Source organism: Triticum urartu, chromosome 6 (assembly GCF_003073215.2).
Source record: "Triticum urartu cultivar G1812 chromosome 6, Tu2.1, whole genome shotgun sequence".
In the NCBI taxonomy this organism is placed as follows: domain Eukaryota; kingdom Viridiplantae; phylum Streptophyta; class Magnoliopsida; order Poales; family Poaceae; genus Triticum; species Triticum urartu.
In genome coordinates, this window is record NC_053027.1 from 69,609,536 (window position 1) to 69,629,671 (window position 20,136).

At 48.8% G+C, this 20,136-nt stretch overlaps 2 protein-coding genes and 1 long non-coding RNA gene across 6 annotated transcripts; 2 read left to right on the top strand and 1 right to left on the bottom strand.

Annotated features, from left to right (window-relative positions):
- The first annotated feature begins 9,070 nt into the window (after positions 1–9,070).
- On the top strand, positions 9,071–12,080 carry LOC125514328. Of its 2 annotated transcripts, XR_007286344.1 has the most exons (3): positions 9,071–10,786; positions 11,224–11,431; positions 11,820–12,080. It is a non-coding gene; the product is annotated as an uncharacterized LOC125514328 (long non-coding RNA). The 2 variants fall into 2 exon arrangements; XR_007286343.1 differs by lacking the exon at positions 9,071–10,786 and having other exon boundaries at positions 11,048–11,431.
- A 2,846-nt stretch (positions 12,081–14,926) lies between these two features.
- LOC125513955 lies at positions 14,927–17,406 on the bottom strand. 2 transcript variants are annotated; one of them, XM_048679191.1, is made up of 3 exons: positions 17,032–17,406; positions 15,702–15,858; positions 14,927–15,121 (listed from the first exon to the last, which is right to left on the bottom strand). In XM_048679191.1, exons 1-3 carry the CDS (start codon positions 17,389–17,391, stop codon positions 15,075–15,077), a joined length of 564 nt encoding a protein of 187 aa, XP_048535148.1. In that variant the 5' UTR covers positions 17,392–17,406; the 3' UTR covers positions 14,927–15,074. The 2 variants fall into 2 exon arrangements, with proteins under 2 accessions (XP_048535148.1, XP_048535149.1); XM_048679192.1 differs by having other exon boundaries at positions 14,927–15,135.
- Positions 17,407–18,019: 613 nt separating this feature from the next.
- Positions 18,020–19,472, top strand: LOC125513954. 2 transcript variants are annotated; one of them, XM_048679189.1, is made up of 2 exons: positions 18,020–18,756; positions 18,855–19,472. In XM_048679189.1, exons 1-2 carry the CDS (start codon positions 18,020–18,022, stop codon positions 18,961–18,963), a joined length of 846 nt encoding a protein of 281 aa, XP_048535146.1. In that variant the 3' UTR covers positions 18,964–19,472. The 2 variants fall into 2 exon arrangements, with proteins under 2 accessions (XP_048535146.1, XP_048535147.1); XM_048679190.1 differs by having other exon boundaries at positions 18,870–19,472.
- The last annotated feature ends 664 nt before the right edge of the window (positions 19,473–20,136 follow it).

The following is a 20,136-nucleotide window of genomic DNA, read 5'->3' on the forward strand; positions in this document are numbered from 1 at the left end:
TAGAGGCGCGCACATGTCGTAGTAGAGGCGCGCACGTAGCATCTACATGTACGTACAACGGCCAGTGTGCAAGAAAGAAAATACGGCCACGTACGTACATACGGGCAGGGTCTCGAACGCCTACTCGCGCATACGTACGGCCAGGGCTCGTGTACATGGCTGGGTTGGGACGGAGAAACATCGTCGTCGTCGTGTTCATGGGGAGCCAACCGGCTGGGTCGGAATGGAATGCGTCGTCGTGTTCATCGGGAGGCCTGGCGTACCGCAGAACGGAGGAAACGGCCTTGTGTTCGACCAGCCACGTTCGAAACGGGATCCTGTTCATCGGGAGGGGTCTGGCGTACCGCAAAACGGAGGAAACGGACCTCCTACGGTCGAAACGGGGGTCCTGTTGACCAAGAGGGGTGTGGCGTACCGTAAAACGGAGGAAACGGACTTGTCTTGGAGCGCTACGGTCGAAACGGGGGTCCTGTTCATTGGGAGGGGTGTGGCGTACCGCAAACCGGGACTCCACGGGATACTGTTCATCTCCACCGTCGACCCCCTCAAGCTTCAAGGGCTACTGTTCATCCACCGTCGACCTCCTCCAGCCTCCACCTGCGACTGTTCATACACGGGCTCCTGTTCATCCAGCCTCCACTGTGCGCTACTCCACCGACTACTGTTCAACCAACCCTCTCCACGGGCTCCTATTCAACCACCCCTCCATGGGCTACTGTGTTGGAGAACGTTGCAGAAAACAAAAATTTTCCTACGGTTTCACCAAGATCCATCTATGAGTTCATCTAGCAACGAGTATTCAGATTGCATCTACATACCTTTGTAGATCGCGAGCGGAAGCGTTCAAAGAACGGGGACGAGGGAGTCGTACTCGACATGATCCAAATCACCGGAGATCCTAGCGCCGAACGGACGGCACCTCCGCGTTCAACACATGTACGGTCAGCGTGACGTCTCCTCCTTCTTGATCCAGCAAGGGAGAAGGAGAGGTTGAGGAAGATTGCTCCAGCAGCAGCACGACGGCGTGGTGGTGGTGAAGCAACAGTACTCCGGCAGGGCTTCGCCAAGCACGTGACGGAGGAGGAGAGGTGTTGGGGAGGGGAGGGGCTGCGCCTTGGATGTGTCCAGCAGCCCTCCCCTCGCCCCTCTATTTATAGGGGAAGGGAAAAGGGGGGCCGACCCCTCTAGATGAGATCTAGAAGGGGGGCGGCGGCCAGGGGGAGGGGACTTGCCCCCCAAGCAAGGGGGGCGCCCCCCTCAGGGTTTCCCCCCAACCCTAGGCGCATGGGCCCTAGGGGGGAGTGGCGCACCAGCCCACTTTGGACTGGTTCCCTTCCTCATACAGCCCATAAGGCCCTTCGGGAGAGGTGGCCCCTCCCGGTGGACCCCCGGAACCCCTCCGGTGGCCTCGGTACAATATCGATATGCCCCCGAACCTTTCCGGTGACCATATGACAACTTCCCATATATAAATCTTTACCTCCGGACTATTCCGGAACTCCTCGTGACGTCCGGGATCTCATCCGGGACTCCGAACAACATTCGGTAATCACATACAAGTCTTCCTAATAACCCTAGCGTCACCAAACCTTAAGTGTGTAGACCCTACGGGTTCGGGAGACATGCAGACATGACCGAGACGGCTCTCGGGCAATAACCAATAGCGGGATCTGGATACCCATGTTGGCTCCCACATGCTCCTCGATGATCTCATCTGATGAACCACCATGTCGAGGATTCAAGCAACCCCGTATACAATTCCCTTTGTCAAGCGGTACGTTACTTGCCCGAGACTCGATCATCGGTATCCCAATACCTCGTTTAGTCTCGTTACCGGCAAGTCACTTTACTCGTACCGTAATGCATGATCCCGTGACCAAACACTTGGTCACATTGAGCTCATTATGATGATGCATTACTGAGTGGGCCCGGTGATACCTCTCTGTCACACGGAGTGACAAATCCCAGTCTCGATCCGTGTGAACCCAACAGACACTTTCGGAGCTACCTGTAGTGTACCTTTATAGTCACCCAGTTACGTTGTGACGTTTGGTACACCCAAAGCACTCCTACGGTATCCGGGAGTTACACGATCTCATGGTCTAAGGAAAAGATACTTGACATTGAAAAGCTCTAGCAAAACGAACTACACGATCTTGTGCTATGCTTAGGATTGGGTCTTGTCCATCACATCATTCTCCTAATGATGTGATCTCGTTAACAATGACATCCAATGTCCATAGCCAGGAAACCATGACTATCTATTGATCAACGAGCTAGTCAACTAGAGGCATACTAGGGACACGTTGGTGTCTAAGTATTCACACATGTATTACGATTTCCGGATAACACAATTATAGCATGAATAAAAGACAATTATCATGAACAAGGAAATATAATAATAATGCTTTTATTATTGCCTCTAGGGCATATTTCCAACATACTGTTCATCTAGCCCTCCACCGTCTACTGTTCGTCCTGCCCTCCACGGGGTGGTCCTGTTCATCCTGCCCTCCACGGGCTCCTGTTCAACCACCCCTCCACGGGCTACTGTTCATCCAGCCCTCCACCGTCTACTGTTCATCCTGCCCTCCCCCGTCTACTGTTCATCCTACCCTCCACGGGGTGGTCCTGTTCATCCTGCCCTCCACGGGGTCTTGTTCATCCAGCCCTAACCGGTTCGATCGATCGGGGTCCTGTTCATCCAGAGGCAACACCATGGGGTCCTGTTCATCCACCCCCACCAGGAACTGTTCATCCAAACCCCCCAGCAACGCTCACTGTTCATCCAGAGGCAGCGTCGATCGGCTTCAGTTAGCAGCAGTAGCGAAGGAATCGCTCGATCGGGTTCAGTTAGCAGCAGTAGCGAAGGAAGGTGGCGTCGGCGTTCTTTAGGCCAAACAACATGGTGATGTAACAATATGCCCCAAAGGGTGTGATGAAGGACGTCTTCAGGGCGTCCGTCGGGTCCAGATTTATCTGATGATAGCCGGAGTAAGCATCCAGGAAGGACAGGAGCTCACAGCCGGCGGTGGAGTCGATGACTTCGTCGATCCGTGGGAGGGTGAATGGATCTTGGGGCAGGCCTTGTTTAGGCTGGTGTAGTTGATACACATGCGCCAGGTCTTGTTCTTCTTCAGGAAGAGGACTGGGTTGGCCAGCCACTCGGGGTGAAACACTTCCATGATGAAGCCGGCCACCAAGAGCTTGGCGACCTCTTCACCAATGGTTCTTCTCTTCTCCTCGGAGAAACGTCGTAGGGGTTGGCGGACAGGCTTGGCGTCCTTGCGGACGTGGAGTTTGTGCTCGGTGTACTTCCTCGGGATACCCGGCATGTCCTTTGGGTCCATGGGAAAATATCCCAATTCTCATGGAGGAAGTCGACGAGCTGGCCTTCCTATTTGCTGTCAAGGCGGGTGCCTGCGACAACGTACTTGCTGGAGCTGGGGTCTTCCGGGTTCAGCTTCACTTTCTTGGTCTCCTTGGAGGACTTGAACGAGGCCTCGTCGGCCGGCTCCTCGGCCGGAATCGGCACGACCTGCATCTCGTTGGCTAGGGCGATGATCCGGTTGAGCTGGCGCCGCTCCTTGGCTATGACCAGCGACTCAGCCAGTTTGGCGCCATCTCGGGCGCACTCTAGGGACTTGCGGTAATCGCTAGTGATGGTGATGAGGCCCTTCGGACCCGTCATCTTCATCTTCAGGTAAGCATAGTGGGGGACCGCCATGAACTTGGCGATTGCAGGCCGGCCCAGCAGCGCATGGTACGCGCTAGACAGATCCACCACCTCGAACCAGAGCGACTCGCGTCAGAATTGGTCGTTGGTGCCGAATAGGACGTCAAGCCGGATTCGGCCGATCGGAGAGCAGGAGAGGCCAGGAACGATGCCATGGAAGATCGTCCGGGTTGGCTCAGGTCTTTGGCCTCGAGGCCGAGCTTGGTCATGGTGTCACGGTAGAGGATGTTGATGCTGCTGCCGCCGTCGATGAGAACCCGGGAGAACTTGCACGTGCGCCGAGGCACGACGATGGTGAGGTTGAGGACGAGGGCGTAGCCACCCGGGTTCGGCATGATAGCCGGGTGGTCTTCCCGAGTTCGAGTGACCGGGCGCTCCGACCATGTATTCCGGCTTGGCCGGGATGACGGTGTTCACTTCCAGCCGGAGCAAGCGCTCGCTACGCTTGTCGTCACCGAGGCTGGTGAAGACGACGTAGGTCGTGTTTTGGGCGGGGTAGACGTCATCGCGCATCGTGCTACTAGCCGGGGGCGGTGGAGGAGGCAGAGGCGGCTGCCCCGCTCCCGGAGCCGGGGCTGGAGGAGGCGGGATGTCGCCCCTCATGAGGCGCTTGGTGATGGCACACTGTCGAAGCGTGTGCATGGACGGCCTTGCACCGCTGTGATGCTTGCAGGGAGCGTCGAGCATCTCCTCGAAACTCATGGCGGCCTGCCACGCCGTCTTGTCGGTCTGCCGGTGTTTGGCGGCCGGGTCGGCCACGGGCGCCTGCTCAGCGGCCGCGACGAGCCGGTTGTCGTAACGCTGCGTCGGCTGGTCAGCCATGCGCTTGTCGTTCTACTGGTTGTGCTGCTACCGGCTGCCTTCGCGGGCCGCCTTCGGAGGGGGAACCGGCTCTGCCTTGCCAGCTTCGTCCAGCGCCACCTGGATCTTCATGGCGGAGTCGGCGTTGGCTTACTTGTCCGCCATCACCATGAGCGCGGCCATGGTGGCCGGCTCGAAGCGTAAGAGCTTGTGTTCATGGAGGGTGCCATCTCGGCACCCGTTGACGAAGTACTGGATTCCTTGGACTTCATGGATGCCCCCGCAGCAGTTCTGGAGCTCGGTCCAGCGTGCGAGGTACTCGCGGCCGGTCTCCACCGACCCCTGCACGCACATGGCGAGCTGGCTGGGACGATCGAGTCGCCGGTAAGAAAGATTCTTCTTCTAGTAGTAAGAATAACCATGTTAAATCCAATATTGTTGCTTCTAGTAGTTCTCTTGATTCCACTAATGATTCTCTTAGCCAAGTTACACTTGAGCAAGAAAATAGCTTATTGAAGGGAATTATAGAGAAGTGTGTTTACAAGAGCCTTGCCGGGAGTAAGCAATTTGAGGAAATTGTACGCAAGCAAGGAAGGCACCGGAAGAATCAAGGTGTTGGTTTTGAATGCAAGTTCAATGCCAATGGAGTTGAGTGGGAAGAAGATCAATACCCCAAGACGAAGTTTGTTCCTCAACAAGATAAGTATGATCCCACTTCTTTCAAAGGAACACAAGCTCAAGATGATCTTCCACCACAAGACCACAAGCTAAAAGGTAAGGACAAGCTTCAAGAGGAGATTGATGCATTTGAAGAAGCTCCTAATTAAGTCCTTGGTCAAGTGGGTTCCCAAGACTACATCAAGTTCTACTTCATCAAGTATGACTACAACTCCAAGGATTCCCATCAAGATGATGTGGATCCCGAAGAAGAAGAACTATAGAGTTCTTTAGGGTGACTCCGCCAACATACTTCACTCATATTCTTTTGGCAAGGACGAGTGCAATCAACTTTCACATCCTGCACAAGTTCAAGGAGTCACAAACCCTCTTGTTGGTAAGACAAGGGACAAGGTAACCTAATGCTTTCATGGACAACATCATGTGTGAATTTCACTCTATGTCTATGGATATCCTTGTATGTTCCTTGTGGGACTAACCCTTGTAGGTATTGAAAGTGCAACTCACTCCAATGGATTGCTCCAAATGATCTACATCAACATTGAGCATCTACATCTTCAACACCTACATGAAGTCATCATCGACAAAACCCAAGGTTACTTCATCCCTCTCAGGGGGGATATCAAATCTAGGGGGAGCTTTGCTCTAAAGAATTGAGCTAATGCAACTCTAATGATGTGAACACAACAATGCTTTATGTAAAAGTGGTAGCCCCACTTGTGCTTAAACGATGAGTATGACCTACGATCAAATGATCTCATTTGAATCCTCAGTCAATATACTCATATATTGATAACCTAGTCATCTCCAATTGCTTGATAGATGCTAGAGTGTTTGTGCATGCTTTGTCACATTATTTATTTGCTATCTTATTGTGTGAGCATGTTGAGTGCATATATTTCTCATTCGAGGACATCCATTTGTTGCTTTGGTTGTTTGGCTTTATATTTTTGCCAAATGGATGGACAAGAATGCCTAAGTACCCCCCCTCTAGCTATCTATGATTTTCTCGTCTCAAACTCTATTCATGTTATATCATAAAGTTTGAACAAGTCGAATTCAGACCCTCCGGGTGAGGAGCACTCGGAGTCACCGATACATCAAGGGCTTAACTTCCAAAACCTCTTAGTGTATTTCGGTATGACCGACCCACTCCATTCGGTCATACCGAGTTCATTAAGTTGATCTAGGTTTTTTATCTCGGTGCAACCGATTAGAACCTTTCGGTCACACCGAGTTGCAGCAACCGCTCATGATTCTGCATCTCAATGCCACTGAGTTGTTCCACTCAGTCATATCGATAGTGTCTGGATATATATAACCGGGTTGAAAATTTGGAAATATCTCCAAACCCCTTCGCCCGCGCCTGTCCAGCTCTGTCATCTCATGGCCTTCGGATCGCCGCCTCGTCACCCGCGACTTCCTGCCGCTGGTGTTCGCCGCCGTCAACGGGAATCTTCACCGCCGTTGCCGCCGTAGCGAGTTCTTCACCAAGCTAGGGTATGAACTCGACCCTTTGTGCTTTGCCAACTCCGATTCTTAGTACAAAGATCAATGCCAATATTCATGCCACAATTGAAATGACTCTATCCACTGCAAAACTCCATTAGATTAGATTTGATGCAAAAAAAGTAGGTTTAGGTTTCCGCCGAACTCATCTTGGACCGACCGATATTAGGATTTCGGTCTCACTGATTTGGCCCAGGCCATTGCACATGTACTACTCGGTCTGACTGAAGTGTACAAATCGGTGTGACCAAGTTTACATTCTCAGTGAAACCCTAGCATCTCGGAGTCACCGAACTGTGTCTCGATCTGACCGATTTCACCAGTTTAGACTCTAAAGCTGCTTCATTGTCACCGAGTTTGTAATATCGGTAGCTCCGTAATGCTTTCTGTAGAAAACTAAAACTAAGTTTTTGACTCGTTTGTTTTACAAAATGGTTGTGCTTTGTGATACCCATCTACTCCATCTCAACCTATCTATTCATAGGGTCAGCTTTCAGTGTCAGAGATGTCAGACCAGAGTGACAGCCAGAACAAGTCTGAAGAGCATCAAAACCTCGGTGAGGGCACTAGTACCTCAAGAAGCTATGATGAGGGTAGCAGAAGCAGCCCAAGCAACCTGCCTAAGGTTGCAACTAGGCAGAGAGTTAAGAGAAACTCATATTCTGAGGATGAAGATTATGTTGCTGATGAAGAGGTCACTTCCAAGAAGAAGTTGATCAAGAAAGAGAAGGTTACTGCTGCTGCTGCTGGCATCAAGCTAGGCATGAAAGTGAAGGCTCCTGCTCAGAGGAAGCCCATGTCAAAAGCCAGAGCATCTACTCAGGAGAAAGCTCCGCCAACAAGTGGTGCTGGAAAGGAAAGGAAGGAAAGGGTCAGAAATACCATTGCCGGGGTCATTGGCAGATCCTCAATGATGAGAGACCCAACTGAGGATGAGGAAGAGGATGTTGCACCTGCTCCCAAAGCTTAGAAGCTCATGGGAGATGTAATCAAGTCAGGGGCTGCAACATCCAAGCCCAAGACAGCTCCAAAGCAGTCTGCACCAAAGAGATCTACCAGGAACATACCTGCTGCTGAGAAGAACAAGGCCCCAGTGCCTGAAATTGAAGAAGATGAAGAAGCCCAAGTGCTTAGAAAGCTCAAGCCCAAAATTCCAGATCATGATGACACTCATCCATTTGCTGAGAACATGAAAGTGAGAAAGGATGCAGGTCTCAGATTATGGGGATAGACAGACCCCTATGCTAAAAGAAGAAGGACAGATGTAGACTACATGTTTCATACTAAGGAACAGCAGGATTTCTATGAGATTGTCCTCCTGGACAATAAGCCTATCATTTGTGACATGAAATGGGTGGATTGGAAGTACATTGACAACAATGAAGACCATTTTCCTGGAGTTCATGAGAGCTTCAGAATGAATGGAGTTGACAAGTTTGTGGGTCAGAAGCTAACAAAATGGAATGATGAGTTGATCACGCAGTTCTACTCCACAGCTCATTTCTACCCAGATGGCAAGATTGTCTGGATGACTGAGGGTACTAGGTACCAATCTTCCATTGCTGAGTGGGAAAAGCTGATAAATGCTCCAGAAGAGAAAGATGATGATACTGATGTGTATGCCAAGCCTAGAAAAGATCACAATTCCATGGCACACATGTACAAGGAAATTCCAGATAATGCCTTGGAAACACACAAGTTTGGCTCCGTGTATTACCTTCTGTCAGGGCTGCCAACAATCAACACCATCCTCAGGCACACACTGTTACCCAAGTCTGGAGATCACAGGATGTTTGATGTGCCAGAGGGCACTCCATCAACTTGCTACACATGTTTGATGTGCCAGAAAAATTCAAAGTGATGTCTTTGATTGTTGATACTATTAAGAAGACTGCAGCTGACTACTCCCTCCATTCCTAAATAATTGTCTTTCTAGAGATTTCAACAAGCGACTACATACGGAGCAAAATGAGTGAACCTACACTCTAAAACATGTCTACATACATCCGTATGTTGTAGTCCATTTGAGATGGCTAGAAAAACAATTATTTGGGAACGGAGGGAGTAGAAGAGATCATGTGGCTATGCTCCACATATTCAAATGCTCATAAATTCTAACATGGGCACAAGCACACACTACAACAAGAACCCCCCCTATCCCAACGCATATGTAGCAACGAAATACAACATGTGTTGTTGAGTTAAAGAAACCTCCCATCTCCCCACGAAGAGATAACCTCCCCGTCCCCACCTCTTCTACCTCCTCCGTCCAAATATCCCGCAACCAAGCAGAAAAAAGAACCCAAATCTTATCTCCCCTCCACCCTCTCCCCGGATTCATCTCTCTCTCTCTCATGCGAGCTCCGCCACAACACCATCACCGCTGCCTCCGATTCCAGGAAGATTTGGCACTCCCTTTTACCACCGCTCACCGGCTCATCTCCCCCTCATTGCTCTCCTTTGATCTGCCATCGTCGTGGCGTCCTCCAAACCTCTGCGAGCCCCCGGAGAAACCCTAGGCACCACGGGTCATTGCCGCAGCTACTTCCCTCAACCCAATATCCCCACGTCTCCACGCGCGGCTACTGGTAAGTCCAGATGGTGCTGCACCACCTCGCCTACCTCGACTCTGATGTTGGTATGGTTCAGTAAGGCACTTCTGCACACTTCCCCTCTTCTCTTGCCCTCTGTGGTACTTTGTGTGGCATAGCTATTATTTGACTAACATTAAGACAATGATTAACGCTATCTCACTCACCTGATCCACCTTTGTGGGTGCTGGCTTGCACCGGCAGTCACGACCAGTGGCGGAGCTACGAAGAAAAGGATGGGCAGGCCAATCTACATGGAAACACATTTTTTTTAATTGTAGATTGTAAACATCATGATTTCAATGTATTAATTTATGCTAGGGAGAAGAAATTTCAGGAAAATCAAAAGGATTTCCTAAGAAAATTTAGGGGAATTCTTTTGGGAATAATTCAAAGAAATTTGACTCTGCAGCCTGCAGAGATTCAGGCTGATTCAGGTACTAAACAAATGCTGAGATGAACACAGCTTGCATGGACTCAAAGAAATGGGGAAAGGACCCGACCAACTAGGTAGCTGCCTTGCCGGCTGGCCGTTGCTAGCTGCGGGTCGTGGCCTCATCAGTCCGCGACTGATATGTGTGTTGTCGTGGTGGCGGGCGGCCGGCGGCTATGAGTCTGCGACTGTATCTAGAAAGTAGCAATGCGCGTGCGATCTGAGCCAGTTTCCGTGGGCAGCTGCTTGTTGTACTGCTGTGCCAGAGGCGTTGAGGGTTGGGCTAGTATAAATTTATTTTTCTGTTCCAGCATTGGGCAGGCCACGACCCAATCGGCCTTGCCATGGCTCCGCCAGTGGTCACGACACTCTATGGTCTGGTACTCTGTGTTCCATGGGCAGAGACAGGGAGGGGCGAGCAGGGGCTAGAGACCTTTGCTAGCCGCTCGACCACCTCAACAAATTTCAGTAGGTAGTTAGACTGGACGTACACGCTATTGGCTGTCTAGTCGCATCTAATTACTCATTAGCCTAGATGTTACTGAACTAGCACCAAGTTAGAGAATCCTAACTAGGAGGCACTAGCCCATGAACGGTCATGGTTGGCTTATTGTGATCGATGAATCAATCAGATCGTGACCTGCGCATATGCATTTTCTGCACGTTCCGCACCCGGTCGTCATCATCCGAGATCATAGCAGCAGCTATTGCTAGCGGTCTAGCGCTTGACCAACATTGGTCTTAAAACAGTGTGTTTGCTGCGTGTCGTCGTCCACGATGCATTAATCCTCAGAGTCTCCGAACCTGGCGGGACAACTCATGCGAGTCAATTCTAAACTTAAGGTATATCATTACGAATTTATATTGATGTTAGACATTTAAAGGTTGTTGGTTAGTGTTTTTGTCAGATCTACTTAAATGTGCATGCAAGTGCTTATGAATTGAATCCATTATTCTGTACATGACCAAACTTTCTTGCATATTCATCTTTGGGAGAAAGTTCAGGGTATACATAGCGAGCTACTTATGCAGAGAGAGGTATGACTGCATGAATCCTATTGGCTTGTACAGTTGTAAGTGATTTAAGTGACATAATCTGCAATATAACTTAAAACTCATGCTGATTTTTTTATGTATTCACTATTCAGATTAGTATTATTGTCAAGCATCTATATAAATCAAAATCACTAGAAAACACACTTGTTAACATTAAATAGAGCTTCCTGATTTGGCTTTGTGTGAGTTAGTTTTTCTCAACTTTCAAGTACTTCTGCAAAAAAATTAAATCTCTGCATTTATATGTACTGTTTTGGGAACTACAGATATGTGTTTGCAATGAAGCATACTCTATTTGTCACACATATTTTTGGGGCATGTAGCTCACTGTATCTTCATTATATTGTTCATAAGGTGTTTATTAAGTCAACTAACATATCGATGTTCTGTTCATAAGGGTCTATTTTCTCTGTCTATAGAGTTCAGTGCTATGGCTCGGATTGTTGAGAAGTGTTCAAATGATGATATATCAGAATTCAGAGGTGATGACGTATGTTGGACGATGGAACGCTTATTCTTTTCCACCGCTTGCTTTGACTTGGGTGTTCAGAGAAGTAAAACTTCAACTAATGTGTTTAGTGAAGCACAATATTGTATCTGAAGTGAAACTTTCTCTATGATATGGAGGTGCAAGCATTAAACTAGCATGCAACTAAAGATAAGGTATGCTCATTTCTCTATTGCTTGGAATTGAACATGGTTGAGCAAAAGTTTATTATTGATCATACTTTTTTCAATATGAATGCTTATTATATTGCCTATTTGGTTTGGGAAATCTAAACAAGAAAATTGCTCTTGCTATGCTCCAAAGTACAGACCTAGAATATACAAAGAAAGCTGAGGGTGTTGAACTGGAAATTGATTCTTGGTTTGATATGACCACTAAAACATAACTATTGGTCATATAGCAAGATTAATCATCACATGGCCTTCAACCTTTTTATGTTGCTCTTCGTATATTAACTTGATTTTCTTTGATGGTACCTTATGTTTCTCATTCCTTTGTTGTTTGTAGATTGTCAAGATAAATCAAGGATGCATGGCTTAGAAGTTGATTGCAAGATCGAGAAGGTGGCTATTACTAGATAGTTTCAGATTATGTTTTAGAATGTCATTTTCGGGTTAATGTTTCAAACATCATATTTTATATGTCTGAGACGTTGATTGCAAGGTTGAGAATCAGCCTACTACTAGATAGTTTCACATATTGTAATCTTTGTATCATGTTCTTTGTAAAGCAACCGAGTTGATTTAATATATATGACCTCTTCGATTATTATGTTTGTGTCTCCTATGCACTATCAGCATTGACATAATAGATAAGGATGTTGATATATAAAATACCATTAATTGTCCAAGCAATGCGACAATGCTTCTAGGCATTACAAGGCTCTTTTTTTGGGCCCGTCAGCAACGCATGTTAAATGTTGTTAGGCTCTAACTTTATACATTGCTGGTTTCCAACACATATTCACGACGGTTACCAACGCATGTATATGCGTTGTTGTAGACCTTTGCAACGCCGCCTATGGCAAGACATATAAATCCGTTGGTGTAGACCTTACCAACGCTTATATGGACATGTGACAACACATCGATGCGTTGCTAATGGGGGGTTCTTGTTGTAATGACATATTTGTTGGATAAAGAGCACCTTCCCTTGAGGCCTGATTTTGAGGATAACACTGTTGTGATTGATGCTTCACATCCTACTTCTGTTGAGGCTCAAGAGAAAAGAGAGAAGGCACAGGCTGAAAAGGCTTCAAAGATCCCAGACCCTTCTGTAGTCAATCTCAAGACCAAGCAGGACCAGATCAGCTATGTGCTTGAGGGCACTGTGAGAATAGAGAAAGGATTAGCTACCCTGACTCGAAATCAAGAGAGCCTTGAAAGGATCTTTGAGACAAAGCTACATGACTTGGATGTCAAAGTCACACAAGAAGACCTTGAGGACAGGAATGACAGGACAACCACAGATGCTTATCAGAGGGTGCCTAGAGCACAAAGGTCTACAACAGTGCCAGTGATTCACACTAGGGCTACAACTTCAGCTCAAGCAGCCACAGCCTCAGTTGCTCCAGTCGCAACTCCTCCAGTTCCTCAGACGTCAACAGAAGTCTTCGTAGATGTTGTTCTCTCCACGCCATCTTCGCACTCTGGAGCTCTCGAAGATCATGCTTAGAGTGTCGTATAGCACTATGCATTTTCGAGCTTTTTGATAACTTGTTGCCAAAGGGGGAGAAAGTGTATAGATCATAGGCTTCGAGAGAGAGTGTGTTTTTGCTGTTTTTGGTCTCTCTTGCTACTATTTTGCTCGCTTTGCTTGTGTTTGCTACAATATTTATGCTTGTGTGTGAGATACTTCTATGATCATGTGGTGGATCATACTATGCTTTATTATGCTATGCTTGATTGATGATATCTCTTATATCTTGTGTATGATCTATCATATTTGTCTTGGTGATGAGTGCATGTTATGTATGTTCTATCATTTTGAGCGCTCCAGCAAGATGTATGTGACATGGAAGAGTAACCTATGATCCTAATCGATTATGCATTTGCATTCAAAGGCAAATCATAAATAATGCACAAATTTAGGGGGAGCTCTTGCTTATCACATACTTCTCAAAGCGACGATATATTCCATTCTTATTATCATGTGTCGAAGCTTTGATCTATATGTTGTCATCAATTACCAAAAAGGGGGAGATTCAAAGTGCAACTAATCCCTGGGTGGTTTTGGTAATTCTTAACAACATATAGCTCATTGAACTAATATTCTTTCAAGATGATAATTTCAGAAAGTTCAATGATTGGCATCGCATGGACTAAGAGATGTGGACCCCTCAAAATGCTAAGGACAAATATTGGCAAAAGCTCAAGACTCTTCATTTCTATTTTAGTGATCCAAGATCACATTGAGTCCATAGGAAAGCCAATACTATTAAAAGGGGATGATGTGTTGCTTAATGGTCTACTTGCTTAAAATGCTTAGTGATATGCTCCAAATCACTCAACCACTTTATCATATTCAAATATGTCCTAAACCTAAAGTCAAACTCGGCCCCACCAATTTGATCCATCTGGCGCCACTGAGTTCGCTTGACATAGCCATAGCCACAAACCCTAATCAGTTCGGTCTCACCGATAGGGATCTCGGTCTCCCCGAGATGGGATTGCAAACTCTTTGTTTCCCTTCGTAATGATTCGGTCTCACCGAAATGAGCGATCGGTCCCACCGAGTTCGCAATGCAAACTCTCTCTTTCTCTTTCTCTTTCTCTTTCTCTTTCTCTTCCACTACAACTACATGAGATCTTGTGATTCTCCTAGAGAAATATGCTTCTCAATCTGCAGGTTGTCTTTCAGTATGTTGAGATAGAAAATAAGGTTCAGACACTTATCTTAGGGAGGATGTGAGATTTCTACTTTCATTCAAGAAAGCAAGTTCAGATCTCATATGTAAAATTCTCACAACAATCAGTACGAAAAATAGTACTAGTATGTAATAAACATTGATCGGGGCGGCTGGTAGCAATCCCGAGGGGGGGGGGGGTCGAAGGGGCGGCTGGTAGCAATCCGAGGGGGGTCGCAGCTCACTTCCATCGGCACAGGGGGCATGTCGTGGCCGAGCGGTAGGAAGCATTGAGTCGTGGATGCGGAGCTAACGGCAGCCGGTGGCGCCGGCAAAGCTCTCCTGCATTGGCGCAGGGGCAGGTCGCGACGGAGCGGGAGGACGCATGGAGGCGTGAGAGCGGATCTGGCAATGGCAGCAGCGAAGCTCTCCTCCATCAACATGGCAGGCATGTCGGGGCAGAGCAGGAGGACGAGTGCTACCGGAGCTAGCGGCGGCGCTCCGGCTGCTGCTCTCCTCGCCTAATCCCCACTGCCTCTTCATCCGGACGCGTCGCATGTGAAGGATGTAGACACAGGTGGGCTCGATGTGGGTTTTGTGGGATATCCCACAAATTCCACGTAACTTTGACACAGTCCCGCGTGTGTCCACGTACGCAAATTAGTTGGCTCGGGAAGTGGGCGCCGCGGGCAGCCCGCGTCCACTTGCCGCCTGAGTTGCAAACAAAGAGGTTGCTTCAACATGCAAATGCGACTGAAAACAGTGACCAGAGACAAACTTGTCCGTTTAACATGTATAAGATTGATAACTCTGTTTACAGTTCTTACAACATCAGCTCAAACTAGGTACTTTTAAGAAGACAAACTATGACGACATCAAACAGATTTAGCTGCAACTGTATTAATGTATGACAGTGTTCAGGCCATCCCACCACTGCTTGCTGTCCTGATTATCTGAAACAGAGCTGCAGAGACAGAGCTGTAGCGTGTTAAAAGAGGCAAATCAGCTGGAAGATCTTTCTTTTGAGATTACAAAATAAGCGACACTAAGATGAACTGTTTCATCTTAGTTATGCTGAAAGACAGACAAACAGCAAGGACGTAGACAACCATCAAGTTCCATATGGACAAGCAAGAAAAAATGGCAGAACCACACAATGTAAGTTCACGAAAATCATGAGATTGATGCAACCTTTCAGTTCCTGCACAATCGTAGTTATGTTGTTTTTGAGTCGAAGGGTTTGTTAGAATCTTGCAGTAGCCTTACATTCATAGAAAATAGGTCAATGGCTCCCAGAATGCGCACAGTTGCACACAAGATCAATGTCAAAGATCTAGCACAGGACAAGAATATACACTCTTTACATAGGACATGAATGATCAAAATGTTATGCAATCATACTCATGACAAAAGCGAAGATTAAAGAAACGTAGTCACTAGTAGATATCTTCCCAAAGCAAAGTGGCTGATGACAAATGCTATGTAAATGAGCATGTGACAAGTGGCAGTAAAGTAGATTGAACATAAGAGATTGGAATGCATACATGATCCGATGACCACAAAGATGAAGAATCCAAGCACTATAGGTCCAACAGGATAGTCATTCCCCTTCTTCACAGTGGTTTCAGGCACCGAACCCCTCTTGGTGATGTTCTTCTGGAACTTCGATGTCTTCCTGTCAGCAAGGCGCCTGGAAGTAGTCTGGCATACAGAAAGAGAAAGGCCACATATACGAGGGTCGAATGATACATTGAACAATATAAATAAGCACTCAAACTGCTAACTCCACATATACGAGGGTCGAATGATAGCAAAACTATCAGTAGATTAGCCAGTTACATGCAGTCGTCAGTTGACCTTCCAGCCAACAATAGTGAGTTCACCGATACTTTTTCCTGCCTAGTAGGCCACCACTACATCACAACATGCTTACTTTTCTGCGGTGGCATCAATATTTCTCTATCTCTACTCTTATAAAAAACCGAGTTGGTGATGATATTGTGCCTGCCATCTTGCAATATAGACCGTCCAATCTATATCTGATGGATAGAAAGCAAACTATGACAATTTTGCAAAAAGATACCCGCACCTCTCTCCACATTTGCACCAAAAGGGGTACAAAACCTAAACACAAAAATCTTTACATGATATTGTGAGTAAAATTTGCATTCAACACCTATGTTTAGCAGGATGGAAGATCGGCAGTTGTTCCACCCGCAACATGCTACAGAGGTTTTGGTGTACACTAGAGAATTACACCAAACAAGTGCACGACTCCATGCAATTTAGCACGTCACCACTGAGATTTCTACCCATGCTCTTGATTCCACCACACACTCCCAAAGTACAAATTCTGACGGCAATAGCAACTACAAATACTCCATTTCTGATGGCAGCGTCACTAATTCATTAGTACTAATTATTCCAAGACGGAATAAATCGTGGCAAATCATCCAATCTCCCCATTATGAAGACTTGACGGAGAACATAAATATCTAATTTCCAGTACCATTCGACTCAAATAACCCATGTATCTACCTATTCCTGATCCATCCTCGCCGCGAGAAATAAAACTACAGCATCCGATTCCCGTAAAAGGCTCCATGCTCACGGTAAATCCAACGATCCTGCTAGCCCAAACCAACGTATCAAGCGGATCCACGAAAATGATACTAGAACCTATTTCCCCCAACCAAGCGCAAACATCAGGACCAAATCAGAATCGAGAACACGAAGGGATCGCATCCAAAGGTGTCAAGGCGAGGATCCCATACGCAGATCCAGATCCGGATTTGCCCCTAACCAATCAGCACCGACCCGTCCCGACAAGGGGGCATCCTTCCAAACCAGGTGGAGAAGTCTAGATCCGCTTACCATCTTGGCTTCGGGCGGTGTCCGGTGAGCTCGACGGCGAGGAATGGGAGCTGGTGCAGCCGGGGCGTAGTTTGGGCTCGGTGTTGTGATTTGGCCAATTTGGGGCGAGCCGAGGGGCTTTATACGAAACCGAGTGGCTTCTAAGACTCTGTCCCAGCCTGCCTTTTTCTTTTTAGCAGTGTCCCAGCCTGCCTTTGCGTTGCGTGGAAGGCGTCGGCAGCGTGGACCGTACGGGCCGGGAGGACCGTCGCCGTCCGCGCCCACTTCCCAGACGTGGCGAGTTTGGTTGCCTTCATCAAGCCCAACCAGGCCTGCTCGATGCAGTATTTTTTTAAATCCCGATTGTTTGGTTGCTTGCATACATTATTCATCCTGCATAGCACGATTCATAAAGCATCACTGGGCCTGGCCCGTTGGGAACAGCCGAATCGACAGTTTCCCAAGAGCCAGGCCCGAGCGATGCTTCGAGGCGCACCTGGTGGCTCTCGGAGACGTGTGTCCCGAGTTAATCCCCCCCTCTTTCCCTAATCCTCAATCCCCTCTCTTCCTCTACTCCAGTGCGATCCCGTCGATCCTGTCCGGCCGAGCTAGACCAAGCCAGAGCGCTGCGCGGGGAGGGTTGCTGCCGCTTGCAAAGTGCGATGTCGAGGGCGGGCGCGGAGGGAGCTCGACGGCTGCGGCGAGTTCATGCCGTCCCCGCCGCACATGCAGCAGAAGCGCCCGGACGTCCCGGCGTCCCCGATGTTCGCGCCCGCCGCGCTGGCCGAGTCCTCGAGCGAGGAGCTGGGCGCCCCGCCGCCGCCCCCTCCGCCCCAGGCGCAGGCGGCCGTGGGTGGGTCGGCCTCCGCACCCCCGGCGCCGAGCAAGAAGCCCGACGGCGGCGTGGTGGACGCCTTCTGCGTCCAGGTCAACGTGCCCCGCCGCGTCCGCGCACCGCGTGGAGTTCGCGCGAAGGACGGCGTCGGAGCAAAAAGGCTGCAGTAGTCGCATGGCGCAGTCGTCATCACGTTGCCGTTGTCGTCCTCCTCCTGGTAGACGCAGCGGTACGCGCCGTCCTGGGCGCCCTGCTCAGCGTCCGCACCACGCGCGCCAGCCGGAACCGCGCGTTGGCGCCGTTATTGGAGAGGAGCACGGCGGCGCCGTCTCATGCGGAAGAGGCAGTTGGCCAGGAGCCAGCATGGCACTCCTTGCCTATGTAGTAGTTGGGCGTGATGGTCAACATGGACACCACCAGCACGTTCAAGCCCCTGGGCGCGACCTGGAGCAGGTTCCTGGCGACTCCCACGAAGACGAGCCCGGCGAGGTGCACGTTGCGCACGTCCTTGCGGAGGTTGTAGCGGTTGACGATCATGCCGGCGAAGGACGCCGTCGGGGCGAAGAGGCTGCAGTTGACGACGAGGATGTCGATGTCCTCCGGGGCGACCTTGGTCTTGGCGAGCAGGTTGTCGATGGCGGAGAAGACGATGAGCTCGACCTCGGCGCGGGAGGACTCGAGGCCCCAGCGCTCGAGCAGGCGCGACATGAACCGGACGCTGCGCTCGTCGAAGCCCGGCCACACGCGGGCGTGCTCCTGGACGCGGCGAACGGGACGCGGCAGCTGGGGCTGGTGCGGAGGAGTCCAAGTGCCGAGAGCACCCATGGTCGCAGGGAGCTGGCGGTGGACATGATGAGTAGAGGAACCTCCGGCGCGCTCAACGTGTTCGACGAAATGAGATGCCAAACCTGGTGGGTGTTAAACTTTGTTGTTAACTCCTAATCATATGCATGTATGCAACCAAACACCGGATGAAAATTGCATCTCGATGACAAGACCCCTAATGCAGGCAACCAATCAACAGGTCATCTACGTTTTTGGCCCTATTTTTCCTCACCCAGGCCATGCTCAGCCTGGCTCGTTTTTGCTCTCCTAGCCAGGCCCGGTGGAGAAACTAACCAAACACACCCCTGGAGACGGAAGCAATAGCAAGTGAGCAGGAAAACAGAAGCAGCAACAAGAGTGTCCCATGACAACATGCAAGCTTTTTCATCTGGCCTCGCTGCACCTACTCCAGAATTAAATGGGACTGCGGTCGTTCTGTCAGATAAGAATCCAAAGGGGGTGCCTCCACTCCCTCCGGTATATGTCTTGCCACGTAAGAACATCAAACGACCAAAGAAGGGGCTGCCAAAGCATCTCGGAGAAGGGGAAGACGGTACAACTGATTCAGCAAATGCATTATCGGCGGGCTCCCCAGGAGGGCACCGCCGGGCACAATGAGTTATATATGTTGGAACTGTTGGGGCGCAGGCAAAGCCTCGATAGTTCGCGAACTTCGCGATTTAGCGAAGAACTATGCCCCTACTGTGCTTGCACACATACTTGGCACTTGGAGCCTTTGACTGTAGAGATTTTCGGAATTAAATTCATATTGGCTAGCCGCGTCATGCAACCAAAGTTAATATGACAAAGTCGTGAATGCCAAATATCAGACTCATTATTGTGGCAAACATTATTAATAACTTTAGTGCAAATATCTGACAAAGATAGGCGCAACAAGCCTCCGCACTCATAGCCTTTTCCAACAAATTGTCCACACTTAGAAATTACAACTTTATTGGATTCGAAAACCAACTTAAAACCATCTCGACATAAACGGGAACCGCTAATGAGATTTTTATTGATGGACGGCACATGATGAACGTTCTTCAGACGCACAGTCTTCCCCGAAGTAAACTTCAGATCGACCGTACCAACACCTTGAACGATGGCATGTGACCCGTTCCCCATCAGCACGGGTGAAGTCCCTGTTGCCTGGTAAGAAGAAAACATGGAGGCGTCAGCACAAACATGTACATCGGCACCGGTGTCAATTAAGCAATCAGGGGATTGAAATACTGAAAGGGTGGTAGGAAAAATACCGTACTCTGATTCCTTCATATCAGTATCACCGATGACAACATTAGCGGACTTGCCGCTCTTCTCATGTTCGCGCTCCTCAAAGCGGTTAGGATACTTCGGAGCCTAGTGATTAGGATCACCGCACACATGGCAAAGTCCCTTCCCCTTCTTATGAGAATTCTTCTTGAAGTTGGTAGAATGTGATGGCTTGTTCTTTGTATCAAACT